This window comes from Zonotrichia albicollis, chromosome 2, assembly GCF_047830755.1.
Source record: "Zonotrichia albicollis isolate bZonAlb1 chromosome 2, bZonAlb1.hap1, whole genome shotgun sequence".
Taxonomy (NCBI): Eukaryota; Metazoa; Chordata; class Aves; order Passeriformes; family Passerellidae; genus Zonotrichia; species Zonotrichia albicollis.
Genome location: NC_133820.1, coordinates 57931543 through 57946479, shown reverse-complemented (window position 1 = coordinate 57946479; position 14937 = coordinate 57931543). Strand labels below are relative to the sequence as shown.

General features: G+C 40.5%; 1 protein-coding gene across 1 annotated transcript in view; it reads right to left on the bottom strand.

Moving 5' to 3' along the window:
- Positions 1–4630: 4630 nt before the first annotated feature.
- Positions 4631–14937, bottom strand: part of FGF9 (fibroblast growth factor 9) — a 51384-nt gene continuing 41077 nt past the window's right edge. Inside the window, exon 7 of the mRNA XM_074536192.1 lies at positions 4631–5698. Coding sequence (XP_074392293.1) covers positions 5453–5698 — 246 coding nt within the window. The 3' untranslated portion in view covers positions 4631–5452. The remainder of the gene's footprint in view (positions 5699–14937) is intronic.

Sequence of the window (14937 nt, the reverse complement as noted above, 5' to 3'; positions counted from 1 at the left end):
TTTGGCTATGTAGTTGCTAGTTGTGAGTGATGCACATAAAAATAATTTCCCCTAACCTAAAGGAAAAGGGGATCAGGTTTTTGGGCTTGTGGGGTTTTTTTGAGGTTTTTTGCTGTTGTTGTCTTTTGGTGGGGTATTTTTAGTTTTTGGGGGTGGGATTTTTTTGGTTTTGGGGTTTTTTGCTATGAAGTGAAATCCCTTTTGCATCACTAAACAATATAGAGCTAAAATTTATTTTATACACAGCTCTCTGTGACAGGATATTTGTGAGAGGTTGTTCAGGCAACAGATGCAGGTTTAATAAAGCTGGCATGACTTGAGGATCATTTGGAAAGATTTCTCCCATGATAACAACAACATACTAAGTATTAAAGTACAATTAATGTTGTTTCCATCCATGTAATAGGTATGGTAAGAAAAGGTCATCCTATGAACTGTTAACAGCTACTCTGAGCACAAGAGCAGCATCTTTGCAAGGCATGTGATCCTCTATCCTAACCCAGAATCACATGGCAATTTTCCTGCCCCAGGGTTCAGACCAGAATAACTCTGAAAAATTATACAAAGGCAGCTGGACTTCAGAAATCATGAATGAAAAAATAAAAGAATCATTTTCACTATTAGAAAACAACACACGCACAACATATTAAAGGTAGAAAACTGTGAGGGGAAAAAGCAAAAAGACAGGGTTTTATAAATTACTTTACAGGTGGAACTTGGTTGTTATTCTCACTTAAAATTTCCAGACCATTAAATATTTTCTGCTTTCAAACTTCTGGCATCTGACCTGGCCAGATACCGTCGCAATTTTTTGTTTCTAATCACTAATTGTCTTTTGAGACCTAGATTTAAGGTGCCAATTATCCATGACCTGCATACTTCAATGCCAAAGAGTTCAGCAACAAACTCTAGGGCAGGCTGTTCCAGCCTCTTGACAAGAGGAGATGAGTTTTTACTACTGGAACTTACTTGGGGGCCAGTTGGGAAAACCATCTTGTAGCATTATGGGAAGGTGAAAGATAACAAAAAGGCAGGACAGAACTGACTTGTGAACAACCTATGGAGAGCTCTAACACTTTAAGACCAGAGATAAAATTCTGGAAAGCAGAAGCCTTCTGGTTTTATTCTCAGATCAGTAAACAATGGGCCATGTGGAATAAAATATTGAGGATTACATGGTTGTCTACTTCTTTCCCCAGTTTACCTACAAATACAGCTGCCTGCACATACACAGCTAAATGAGTAGAGGTCTGAGTTTTCAAGATTTTCATCAGAATTCCAAAGAATCTGGAACCTCTCCATTTCTGCAAAGTAAACTGCAGTTTTAAGGAGCCTGGTCACATCTCGAGGTTTGCTCGTGTACCTCATGGGGACCTTGTGAGAATTACTAGCTGGGAGTAGGAGTTCATACAGCAAGGTATTCAGCATGGCTCACAGCCCATCCATTTCTACTCCTATAATCATGAGTAACAGAGCTGAACCTTAGAGACACTTTTTTACTTGGTAGAAAAGGCAGAGCAGAGCATAAGCTAGGGACTGAGAAAGGCATGCTGCAGAAGTATCTTCTCTTACCTCTTGCAATATTCTGTATACAAAGAAACTGCCTCAGAAGCATCTTTTCAACTCCCTCCTATTTGCTTATTTATTAAACTCACATTTATCTTATTTTCAAGGGGGCAACAGAAGAGTTTGATTTTTTTAGGCCAGTCTCATCTCCAGCCTCCACGTCTTATACCCTGTCATTTTGGAAAGACACCCTTTTTTTTTTCCCATCCAGTTGGCAAGCAGTTTGAGTCCTGCACTGATTGGTAGAAACTTAAGGCAAATTTCCTAGGATTTTTCTCTTTCCACTCTGCACTGCCCAGCTCTGCCAGGTTTCATTCACCCCACCTACATTTGGGAGGGCTGCCTTACACATTACCAAAAGCAGCTCCACACCAGCCTATATTATAACACTGGTCTGGATCTCCATCATCTTTTGGGCAATACTGATTGCCCAGACAGATCTGCTTCAGGTAAAATGCTAATACAATTCTTGCCAAAAAGACATCTCCCTGCTTTTTTCCAAATTAGCAAAAAGGCATTAAAAATACTGATGTTTTATGTTTTCCGGGAATATTCTCACACTCTTTCTAGGAATAAGCAAGGACATCTCTTTGCCCTCCCATTATTACACATGCGCACAGTTATAAGAAAATGCTCTGAAGGGACATCAAGCAAATAATACCAATTTTCAAAATTCTATAGCAATATATTTATACAAATTACAGAATTCTGTATGTATTTACACACCATTACAGAATACCAAGTAAAAATAACACCAATCGTTCTTTTCTTTTTCCTTCAGATTTTTCTTCAAGTCAATTTTAGAGCTCGAGAAAGGTGCCAGATGGGCAGCACTAGAAGGTGAAGACTTCAGTTTGTCCACAGCACAGGAGGAGAGGCACTGCAAGCCTCCCTGCTTTGCCGTGTCAGCTCTCTGCAGCCCTGATTTAGCAGGATCACATAAGGAGCAGGAGGGTGTCCGTGCCCCTTCACACCTTCCTGGCAAAGGAGCTGAGCAGCACCCAGGTGACAATGGCTTTGTCCATCCCCCACCCAAAACCAAAGAGAAACAGCTCATTTCACACAAGGGACTGAACAGAATCGGTGGTTCGCTACCCGAAACAGGCCAAATTTGACCCAGTGAACCTGCAGGGAGTGGCAAACTGCCAGCTCCTGGGCCTTCCAGTCTTGCAGTAATGCCTAAGTTAAATTACATGTTTCTATATTTACATAAAGTCAGTATTTACACACCATTACGGGTTATTCGAGTAAATCGGTTACAGTTTATTTAGAAGGACTGCCATAAACTCATAACATTTTTCTCGAGTTTAATCCTTTCTGTAGAAAAATACAAAAAAAATAAATTAAATAAAACATGTCAACTAGTAGTAATGATTAGCCTATGACTAAAAAAATCCAAGTCAATTTAACATTAAGACTTTAACTGTGGCCTAATATTGCGGCCTTGACTCAGAGTCATTTTAACCTTTGCAGATAATTTCCTGGTGTATGTCAGATTTACTGAAACAACAGAGAGTTGCAACCTCCCTTCCTCGTGGTGGGCTTGATGCATTTACCATGGAGCAGTGAGCCCTGGTCCTGCCCAGGAGCGCCTTTTCTTCTCCTACAGTCTCGGCATGGCCCACACGAACGATCCGGCACCCGACCGACCCACAGCAGCCAAACCATCTGAGCCCCAAAGGCTGGGACACAAACGTGTGGGCTGCAGCTGAAGGCTGTAAATTCCCTGGCAATAACAGGCCCTAGACAAGTTCTCTACAAATCAACTAATGTAATTTACGCCTCTTTATCATCCATGAACAGCTACAACAAAACGCCATGTTGTGTTTGAGATCACTGATATCGCCGGTTGAGACATGGCTCCTCCTACCTGCTTCAGCATGGTCAGGGAACGTTTATTCAGCACACTGACCCAGAGGTCATTCCAGAACAGAAATAAGTTTCAAACCATATAAATCAGATGGACAAGGGTGCTGTAGAGCAAAAGTTTCTTAATTACAAGTAGGCTACAACATTTTACATCACTCCTCCAAAGGAGCCCCCGTGCGTACGCAGACAGCCAGGGTGTCAGGACCAGCCCTGCTCCCAACATATCCAATGGTGAAGGCTACACTCAACTTAATGGCACTGATTGAAATCCTAAGGGATGAAACAACTACAAAATGCATTTGTCATATGGATCCTAACATGGTTTTCATCTCTGTTTTTTCTTTTTTCCCCTTTTCTTCAGAGTATTAGGGGGGGAAATGCCTCTTCCTGAGGGTTAATTTCCAAATGGTAACTGCTAATCAACGTTTTCATGTGCTTATCTTAAAATGCTACATACCCTTAAATATTATATACTGTCTCCTCACTTAGGGTTCATGAATATTTGAACATACTTTAGGAAAAACAATAAAAATAAGTCTAATACTGTCCCCCTCATTGTCATTATTGATAGAGATTTATTAGTTTCATTTTGCAAGTTTTACTTTAGGAAGGGTGCTAATATCATGTATTATGACAGTTCACACTGAAAGCAGTTTTCCATAAAAGGTATTACAATGACCCCTATGGAACTTGTATAATTTCATACTAGATAGTCAAGTGCACAAATAAACATGTTTACAAGAGTGATCCTGTTAACCTGGTTCTTGCCCTCTGAAATATTTATGTGTTCTTTGTGGAAACTTAAAATTAGTATAATTGTTGTTTGTATTACTTATGTTGTTCCTGGCATTCTCTTTAGGAAAAAAAAATAGCATATTTATCATTTAGCTTTGGTATAATCTGCAATAGGTTTTAACAAGTAGAATATATTCCAACCCCTATATTTTCCACAGCTGTGAAATTTACAATGATGTAAGAAGTCACTTTATCAGAGAGGAAATATTACAGACACATAAAAAAAAGTTGAAGACCCAGTTTTCTCTTTAATCCTCTGGGGTAAGCTACGAAACAAGCAGTCAGAAGAGTGAGGACTCAGTGTCATGAGTGGTGTGCATACTTGTACAATAATACGGGCACAAAAGAGATTGTCGCCTTTAGTACATGAGGGTCACTAGAATTTATTATTGTCATTACCTTTTTATTGTTGGCTTTTTTTTTTTATCCATGCACCTTTATATTTACTTGCATGAATTTACCACAGGTTCATAGTGGCCTTTGCCATTTCAATGCTTACAGAGCCTAAAGCTTCCAAAATGCCTATCTGGCCTGTACATATTTCATTAAAAATAAACTCTATATAATAAATAAATATATAAAATAAATAAAATGTTGCCTTTGGAATTTCTATAAATAAATTTAACTTTTTATTTTTATTTTTTTTACTAAGAGGTCTTTGCTTTAAACTCAGTGGGGTGAGACCCAGAGAGCGATTAACTGAAAAGTCTCTTGTTTAAGTAAGACTGCACCCTCCATGCCTTTGTAAATGCAGCGTACACTTGAGCAGGCCACCAGCCAAAAATCCTGATGAATCGAAGTATGGCAGCTATGCTGATATATGACGAAGTACAACTGATCAAAAATTTAAAAGCGTGTCTATTCCCCAGCATGCATCAGGCCTTCCTCCTCCTCCTCACCCTCCTCCTCCCCTCGGCTCCTCTCTCTCGCGCTCTCACTCCCATTCATCCTCTCCCTTCCTCTCTCTCTCGCACTCACTCTCTCGCGCTCCCTCTCGTACTAAATCAAGCGAGTGGGCATAGGCTCTCCTCCAGGAGGACAAACCTTTAAGTGCAGAACAAAATCAGCATGTTCCATCCAAGCCTCCATCATACATTATGCATGCGACAAAGTTTGGCAACAGTGGAGCTGATGTGATGACACAGCTAATCAATAAGAACCCACCGCATGAAACCTTTATAGTGGTTACTTTTTAAGGGCTCAAGTGAAGGAATTGTCTTTGTCAACTTTGGCTTAAAATATCCTTATATAGTTCTGGTACTTTCTCAGGGTCCACCGGTCTAGGTAAAAAATGTGTAAATTTTTGATGCCGTTTAGTCCTAGTCCCTTCTCTTGGAGTCCCATCTTTATTTAACGCAACGTAGTATCGTCTTCCAGTGTCCACATGTTTATATAGATTTGATGAATATGTGTTATACCAGTTTTCTTCAAATTGCTCTCTGAATACACACTCCTGGGTTAATTTTTCCTGTGGAAAGAAAAGAAAGAGCAGTTAAGGAGACAGCCACTAAAATAAGTTACTTGTAAAAGAATCACTATTTTAATGGCTTGAAACTGGTATCTCCTCGATAAATTGCAGAATAAACTATTTCAGTTCTCCCAGTTTTAGCTATGAAGATCTGTATTGCTGAGTGTTTCAGGAGGCAGTCAGAAGGGTGGATAATTCCATGTGAAGCAAAAATTACTCTCAAAGCCTCACTACCCAAATCAATACTGTAACAACAAAGATGAAAACAGATACTTTCCATTTCTGAGAGCTCCCAAGCAGCTCACAAGACCTTACTGGACTTCTGTAACAAATTGTTTCAATGGTGAGTGCAGGCATTCAAACAAACAGATATAAATAAAAGAAATTAGAACCAGTTTGCAAGGCTGCAATAAAATTTACAGTCTTAAAATCTCTAAGTCGTTTCAACGCATGGAGAACTTGGTGCATTTCATTAATTTAAAGACATGCAATTTGCTAGCCTTCATTTGATTTATTGTTTGTATCATGAAGCCACAACCCAACAGAGCTTCAAGCAGGAACATGAACCCTGTGTGCTGAGATGAAGCAGGCAAGGAAAAGCCCTCCAGGTTTGCATTGTCAGGGTTGTCCTTGTGTCCCATCTTACTGAGGACAGGACCCACTGAGGATATCAACCATTCATCAGATCCCCCTGCCACCACAGAATCCCACTCCTTCCAGTTGACCCACTTCTTCTCCCACTTCTTCTGTGTGTGTTGCCTTCCACATCCTTAAGATTGCTTAAATTTGTTTTTTAAAAAATTGCTTAGTAGAGTGCTTAAAACACAGCCACCTGATAACCAGACTCATTTTAGAAAGGATGCACACAAGTAACTGGGGAAAAAGGTGGTGAGCATGGGAGAGCTGATGGAAAGCTGGGAAAAATAAGCCTGAAAATAGTCTTTTCACCAGGCACAAGAAAAAAATAGTGATAATTCAATGTATTTTTTGCAACAAATTCTCATTTCAATAACACATCAACCACACCCAGATTCCAGCTGAGGATCAATTTCTAATTATTACAAGGTTCCATACGATGCATGTGTTTTACAGACATTAAATCTTCAAACAGTTCTTTTAGACTGGAGCATGGAGATGGGAAAACAGAGACCAAGGCCCAGATGCAACAATGTGGGGCATCTAGGCCATAAACTTGTGCCTGCACACAACTAAGGAGCCACAGCTCAAGCACCCCTAAAAACCAGCTTCCATGACTTTACCAAGGAACTTCCCAAGGTTCACCACCACCAAACTTTTCCTGAAGCTGCAGGTGCCTTTGGGGCCACCTCTGCTGCCTGAGACTCAGCTCACAGCCCTTTCCCAGGCCAATGTGCTTTGGCCCAGATGTTTCACTGCTGCTGTGTGTGGCAAGCACTCTGCTCCCAGGGCAGCCCACTTGGGCTGGGGACAAGAGAGGCCCAAGGAGCCCTAGACACCTTACAGAAGCCACCTAGGAAGTGTCTCTTGTGGGGGAAACAACCCCGTGCAAATGGGGAAAGGAAGGCAACACCCCTCTGCACCTGTACAAACCGGGTGTTGAGCTGCAAAGACAGAGTCCTCCTCAGGCCCTCCCAAACACCTGAAGGTATGGAATTTGGAGGGTTCTTCTGAATTAAATTTGTGACAACTCCAGTAGGCAAGAAAGGCAGCAAGTAAGCTGTTCTTGACTTCCCATTTAATGGGTACCTCATTACAGCTCAGAAAGTAGAAATCCCAGACAGGACCCAGTTTCACATGTTCAACACCTGAAAATTCACTGTGGCAGTGACCATATCCCTTTGTGGATGTGACAATTTTTTTTAGAGTAATTCCTGACTTTGACATTTTTAGTTCAATTTTTTTTTTTAGCTTGACTTTTTTTACTTCAAACAGAGCAATAGTCTACAATGGTTATAGGCAAAAGAAGCATAAATCTGTTCTCATTAAACCCTTATCTGTGGGCCATAGCCTGCAACCTCCTATTGATAATTGCCTCTATGTCCTTTGCCAGCTTGAAACCGCAGCCGCATTGAGCATCACCAGACCAGCAGCAGCTGCCAGTTACACCCATTGCAGTATTCCCCTTGCACAGCCTCAAAAGTACAAACTATTACAAAAGGTAATCTGCTGCAGAGGGGATTATCTTTAAGTATAGATTTCATTAGTGTTTTATTTTGCATGAGGTTTAAAATCATCTCTGTTTGTCCTAAGGCAGATTCAGATGCTAAGGGGTATTATATACTGGACTTATATAAGTCCGTGGGGAAAGAAAAACTAATTCAAATTGTTTTCCTGCTCTCAGAAGGCAATAGGATCACATGACAAGCACTGCAGAAGAACTCCCTGCTAAAAATAGCAGCATTTTAGGAAGATATTTCAGTCCTGTCGTGAATTCATTAATTATTCACTTCATCTGCAGTTTTTTTTAGCATCATCATAAATTTCTATCTTTGCAAGAACTACTTCCCCATGCCCTGAAGGAGAAAATTTAAAATAGCCTCTCTTTATCTGGCAGGTTTGATGGATCATGACAGTGCTGTGGTACACGTAACTAGCAGACCCTGAATCAGGAGGTTTGCATTGTACTGCACTCTGGATGAGTTAAATGGATTTCAAGCTCACAAATTCAATCTTCATTTTACAAGCTTATCCTATTTTAACTTTCTATTCACTTACAAGACAGCTACATCTCTTTTGTCCTTCAAAATTCTCAGAAATTCATGTGCAAACATGAGGCAAATACTTCAACATGAACATAACAGAGCAATCAGAATGTGGAAATAGATAGGTAGGGACATTAACAATTACCCTTTAAAAGAAATGAAATCATTTCTTTATACAGTCAAGCCTTTTCCTTCTAGGAGACTTTGAAATTCTGGTTGTGGTCAGACACCATTGGAGTAAATCAGTGTTGACAACTTTGGATCAGATCCTGTAAGTAACGTGGCACACTGAAATCCCATAATATCCTTCTTCCCATGCCCTAGGAGAGTCTTACAATGATGTCTCATCCAGTACCAAGAGAGACAGAAATCAACATCCACCAGAACAGTCATTTATGCAGAATCACAGAATCCTTTGGTCTGGAAAGGACCTTTAAGATCCCAGAGTCTGACCATTAACCTAACCCTGATGAGCCCACCTCTAAACCATGTACCATCACAGCCCTACATAACATTAATACCTTATGCTCACATTTTAAGTATGCATGTCTTTATTCCAGCCAGAAATGAGCATAACACAGAGGTGAGGCTGGTCCATCCTGCCAACATCACCCTCTTGTCGCACCATCTTAGGAAGGGAAAGTCTTGCTGAAAACCAACTCTCCCAGTATGGAAAGGATATGGTGTTTCCTGATCACATTTCTCCTTCTGGCTATGACTTTTAGAAAGTCCCTCTATGCACTTTTGAAGAGCAAGATTTAGCCCTACAATACAGCAATTTTTGCATACCTTTATTCCAGCAACTGACTTCTCTATCAATTTTCCAGTGCAAATATTTCCTTGCACCATACTTAAAGTTGCTGGACATCTTTGTCGAAAGCTGACACAAATACCAAACATACCCAACTGGAACAGCTATGGAAAGTAACCTGCATTCCTGTGAAAGGGGAGGCTGCCTGCCTTGCTCAAATCATTTAATTCAGGGCCAAATAAGGAGGTGACCTCAAAATTATATAAATCAGATGTTGCACCACATTCCACATGTTTTCTGTGAGAGCTGTTCACAGAGTATTCAACTACAAAGTGATTGATTTTCATTTTGCTACATTTCCATGCTTCACCTGTTTGGTTTTTTAACCTGTTGCTTAACTCAGAATGTGCAAATAATCACATTGTACAAAGATGCACATATTACAAAGACAAAACTCCAAGAAATATTTAATTCAGAAAACTGCTAATGGCTGGTCAGTGTTAGCAAGCTCAGGACCCTTTTCCCTTTTTATATTCTCCACCACCTAACAAGGAAAGAAAATAATTATGTTATCCTGTTTCCAGGCAGATTGATTAAAAGATTCTAAAGTAATGAAGTGCATGTTTACAGGCAACAAAATGAAAGTTCTGCTAGCTTGTTTTAAAATAGCTATCCATGTGAAATAGTTAATTGCAAATAAGTAGAAACACGTAAAACACATGTACACTGCTCAGGGAATGGTTCCATGACTCTAACGAATGTAAGACATTTGTTATGCTTGGTACTTGAAAGAACAGTACAGGGTCCTGTATAAAACACATCAATACTCTTTCTTTCTTCTTTCTTATAAATAACTCTATGGAGCTAAAACTTCTATTTATTTTGTAACCTGACAAAAGAAAGCCTCTTCAGACCATCATTCCTAAAATCACAGCAAGTACCTTTCATGCCAAGCAAACTACTCTGTTCTATGCCATGTGTAGTTTTCCCTTTTGCAAACTGCTACACTGATTCAGCAGAGACAAGAAAACACCTAATCCAGAAGTTCAAACAACTACTAACAAGAAATACATCTGATGTAGTCAACACTTCCTGTATACCTGCTGCACACTAACACCTTGTTAATCCACCCTGTCTTAATAAAAGTCATGTTTATATGTATAATCTCCTGAGTAATTTCATGCAAATCCCTCATTATGGCTACATGGCATTACTGAAACCTGCATGTGTAGTGAAGGGAAACAAAGGAAAGCCCTGTTCTCCTCTGAAGCAGTTTGCTTTGCTGCTCTGCCTACCAACACACACATTTTACATGCCATTGGCCCTTCCCATGCTGTAATGCAAGCAGCCTCTAGAACACACTATGTTCAGCTAATAATTAACGCTCATCCAGAGCTGTCATAAATAAAGGTCTAGCTTAGCATTTGCTGTGGCATTTTCTGTACTCTCATGCTAAGCCTGTTCGTTTCTGGCTGGATGAACCACCCCCAGCCACAATGAGAAGCCAAATACCAGTGTCCAAGCAGCACCACTTTCTTTTCCAAATTAGACCACAGTGTGAGTCAAGCCCTGCACACTGTGTGTCTGACTTGGTAAGTGTCACAGAGCTTTCTTTGATGAGTTTCTCCAAGTAGACTCTTTTCAGAATGCTTTGTTTGATAATTTGACAAAACATGAAAAAAATGGGGAAAAAATAGTCTGCCAAGAGGACTAGCTGACTGGCTTTTTGTGTTTGTGTCAGTAGCTCTCCAAAAGCCTTTTAGACAGGAAAGCCTTTTTCTTTTTTAGCAGGAAAGCCTTCAGGGCCAGAGGAGAGACAAGCAGTCAGGCAACAATGCTGCCACTGCTATACATTTCATATTCCATGGCACGTTAAATAAGATGAGGGAAATCAGGCAAGGTGTCCCTGGCAAAACCACAGTGAGGCAACTGCATTCTCCCCACCTGAGGTCACCTTGTACTCTCACAGAGTACATCCAGTATCCATCCTACTTGCTTTCCCTAAACCCCTTAGTTAATTTGTATAAAGTTTTTATTATACATCAATCCCCACTTACAAAATAAAAATCAAGTGTGTCTGTTCTGTGCTGCTGCCATGAAGAAGTAATGATGGTGCTTAAAGATTAGCATCTTTCATACAAAAATCTTGTAAAGATCCCAAGATCCAGCAGAACTTGAACCCCTTGGGATCATGATTGCCAAAAGCCACAACACCTACACAGATGCAGACCCTGTGGTACTTGCAGGCCCTGATGCAGACAACAGAAAAGCAGCACTTCCTGAGCAAGGTAAGCAGACTCCAGTACCAACAGTAAAATCCCAGGACACTGTCAGTGCAGGAGGGATTTCAGTGCTTCAGCCCTTTGTCCCATTGCCGCTCTTCTCCTGCTCCCTTGCCCTCCACACTATCAAGAACCTTCTCTGGAGAGACCAGGCTGGCACAGAGCACTGTGCTACCCCAGGGCTGTTTACAGAGCTCTTCTGACGTGAGCTGCAGGAGGAAGAGATGCCAATTAGGCCTCCATCCATTTTTCCCACTACCAACTCCTCAGGTCTTGGTTTTACTGATACCCTCTACTTTGAGATTTCAAGTTTGCAGCACCTGTCAAGCCTTAAGCATGCCCTCCCTGGACATGAAATCATTATGGGACGAGCAGCCCCACTGTTCCTGAGGATAGGCAGCCCATCAACAGCCATGCCTAAGTTCACAAAGGCTGGGTTTATATCTGCTCAGCCAAGCGCATGAGATGAAAACTCATTTTCACCTAAACACCCAAGATCTGCTCATGACGCTGTTGGAAGTCTTGACAAAACTCCAGGGGCAGATCTCAGGCTACATAAGCTGTCACAGTGTCTTTTCTCTGGAAGCTGACGAGCTTCCTTCTCCACAGCACAACAGAACAGGACCAGGACAAAGCCCACTCTTAGAAAACAAATAAACAAGCAGGTCTGTTCCCCTCCCTTCCAAACCAGCAGGTTTGGGCCCACACTGTGTCATTTACTAGTCACACTTCTAACCTCTATTTTATTTTTGATTCCCTTGGCACAATAAAGAACTGCAGCCATCAATGTTATCTAAGCATCTAATTCATAACGCTTGGCTGAGCCCTTCCAAGAATCAGAAAGCAAGGTGGTATTCAGCAATCTGATACAGGGGCCAGAGCCAATTTTTAAAGAAGATGGGAGAAGGGTTCCCGTCAGCTTAAATGGAACATGGATCAGCCTTGCAATGATAAAAAGGCAACAAATATTTTAAGACTTTAAAAGAACCATTTACTCAGATTTACTGAAAGCTGTAACTTGACCTTCCCCAGCTCCCCACTCCACAAATTCTCTTCTATCAAAAGACAACCTGTATGTCAAAGCAGGGCTGCCACCCTACAGCTACACACAGTCTTTAGCCTGAATACCAGTTAAGGTTTTACCCAGACAGAGATTTATAAATAAAACATGCTTGCCTTAAATCCAACTAAGATGGAACAAAGTGTTTTGTCAGTATTTTTGCCTTGTTCTGCGGTTCTCTAAGCACAGAACACAGCTTTAAAAAACAGATAGACCTCATTCAGCAGAAAGTGTTGTTTAAGTGAGTAAACTCACATGCAGAAAACATTGTAAAGTGAGGGATAAAAAATATTTATTCTGCATGAGCCTCTACATTCAGTGAGTACCCCACAAAAGGGATTTACCCACCACTAAAGAAGCACCTCATCTCTCAGCTATCAGGTGGCATCATAAAAAGAGCAGAATGCTCAGGACCCTTCATGAAACACTTTGTCACGGGGGCCAAATAATCATTATACATATGTAGTGATATAAATGTACATTATAAAAGTAATTCATGTTTTATTCTTTCAGCAAGATGATTTGGTCAAGGACTGATGAACAAAAGCCTGTCTCTATATTTTGCTATTAATTTTATGCAAAGCTACCAGCTACATACTAGCTCAGAGGACAAGGACATTACTGGTCACATTGTCATTCTGGATGGGGATCATCAAACATCACAAGCTATCACATTTTGGGAAGATCCTCACTGAAATGCCACATAGCCACTGGGGTTTGAAAACCAACAAGCTTCACAGAGAAATTTTAAAAACTATGTGCTTTAGTGGGCACTAAAACAAAGGACTGGCACACTGTGATCTTTACCTAGCAGGGCTCAATTCCGTATTCAGTTTAAATTGTTTAAAAATGAGGCCTTTTGATTTCCCACCTTGTTTGGACAGGAAGGAAGGCCAGCATTTCAAATAGTTGCTGCTGAGGCAAAGATGCCACACTTCCCTTTTGCAACAGCAATGCCCCCTCCCTTGGCAAACCCTTCTCATAAACAGTCTCTGCAGGGGTGACTTTTTGGACGCTTCCCCCCTTCCTTTTCCCAATGGCAATCCTGCCAAAATCTTGGATTTAGTCGCACAATTTTAGTATCTTGCTTTCTGAGTAGAATAATGGGTATTTCCTCAATATTTCTCAGAAAATCCATACATCTTTGGTGCTGCTATGCCATGACTTCTGTTGTCAGTAATAAAGCTGACCCAGCCTTTGGGAAACACTGGAGGCTCTGCTCCTTGGTGAGACCCCTACTCCTCACATGCACACCAGTGGCCTGTCTTTCAATGGGTAAAACTTCAGTCATGCACTTAATTTCAGCTTTGATGAAAGTTGTCATTCTGTCTGTAAAAACCCAAAAAAATTTTTATAGTAACAACTTCAACAGAACTAGTGACTGAGGAGCTCAAAGACCAGGTTGTTGGTCTTCCAGGTACCTGCAAACATGGATCTTCCAAAGAAATCAGACTTTTAAAGTAAAAAAGGGAAAAAACCTGCTATTTTGTTTAAACTTTATAACATTTGTATATTCTAAAATAAATAAAAAGACTTTGCTGAAGTCTTCTCCAATAACTTTCCTATTCTGAGTTCAGATTATACACTATATGATGTCTTAACAAAGGCATCAATGGGACAAAATCTCCCTTGTCATGAAAAAGTATATGTTAAAAGATTGCCTCTAGATTGCAGACTCTCATAGGCAGGAACCCTGTCTAGATTTAGGTTTTTAAAATGATGAATACAATACAGCTCTTATCTTGATTGGGATCTGCTGACACAACCATAAAACTAATTGGTGGTTTTACAGGAGCAGGTCCAATCCTGATTCCGTTGAAGGCAATGGTATTTCAACCATAATAGAATCAAGTCAAAATTTCTTTTGAGTCACAATTGCCTCTATAATTGTGTTAAATTTGAAGAGCAAAGATGAGCAGATTAAAGATGCACAGCCTGGGCCAGACCTCAAAAGTATGCAGCATCCACACTAGAACACAAGTTTTACCTAACCAGCAGCCTGCGGAACACAAATATAAAATCTTATCCTCAAATCAGATATTTGCCAGCATAAAAGGAATGAAAAAGAAACAAGAGGTCCTTATAGAAGGGGAAAATATGGATTTGCACTATAACAAGCTTTATTTCTCAAGCTTTTTGAATGTGACACAAATGAACCACATTGCTGCACATCACCAAACCAGCCTAAGCACATTCAAACTGCAAAGCAAATCTCAACCTAGTCAAAATCTCTAATGAAGGGCAGACTTTTTCTACTCTGTCTTTGAAATTATGAATGGTATTATGAATGGGAAAGTGGGAGAGAGTACCACATTCACATTGCACTGGCTCCTGAATCAGAAACAGAGCACATCAGATCTTTATCTGATGCAGTGAATAATCCCCAAGCACATCTCAGGGTGTCACTGCTGCTGATGCTTTTAGCATGTCACTTCAACACAGTATTCTCAGATCAACCAAAGGCA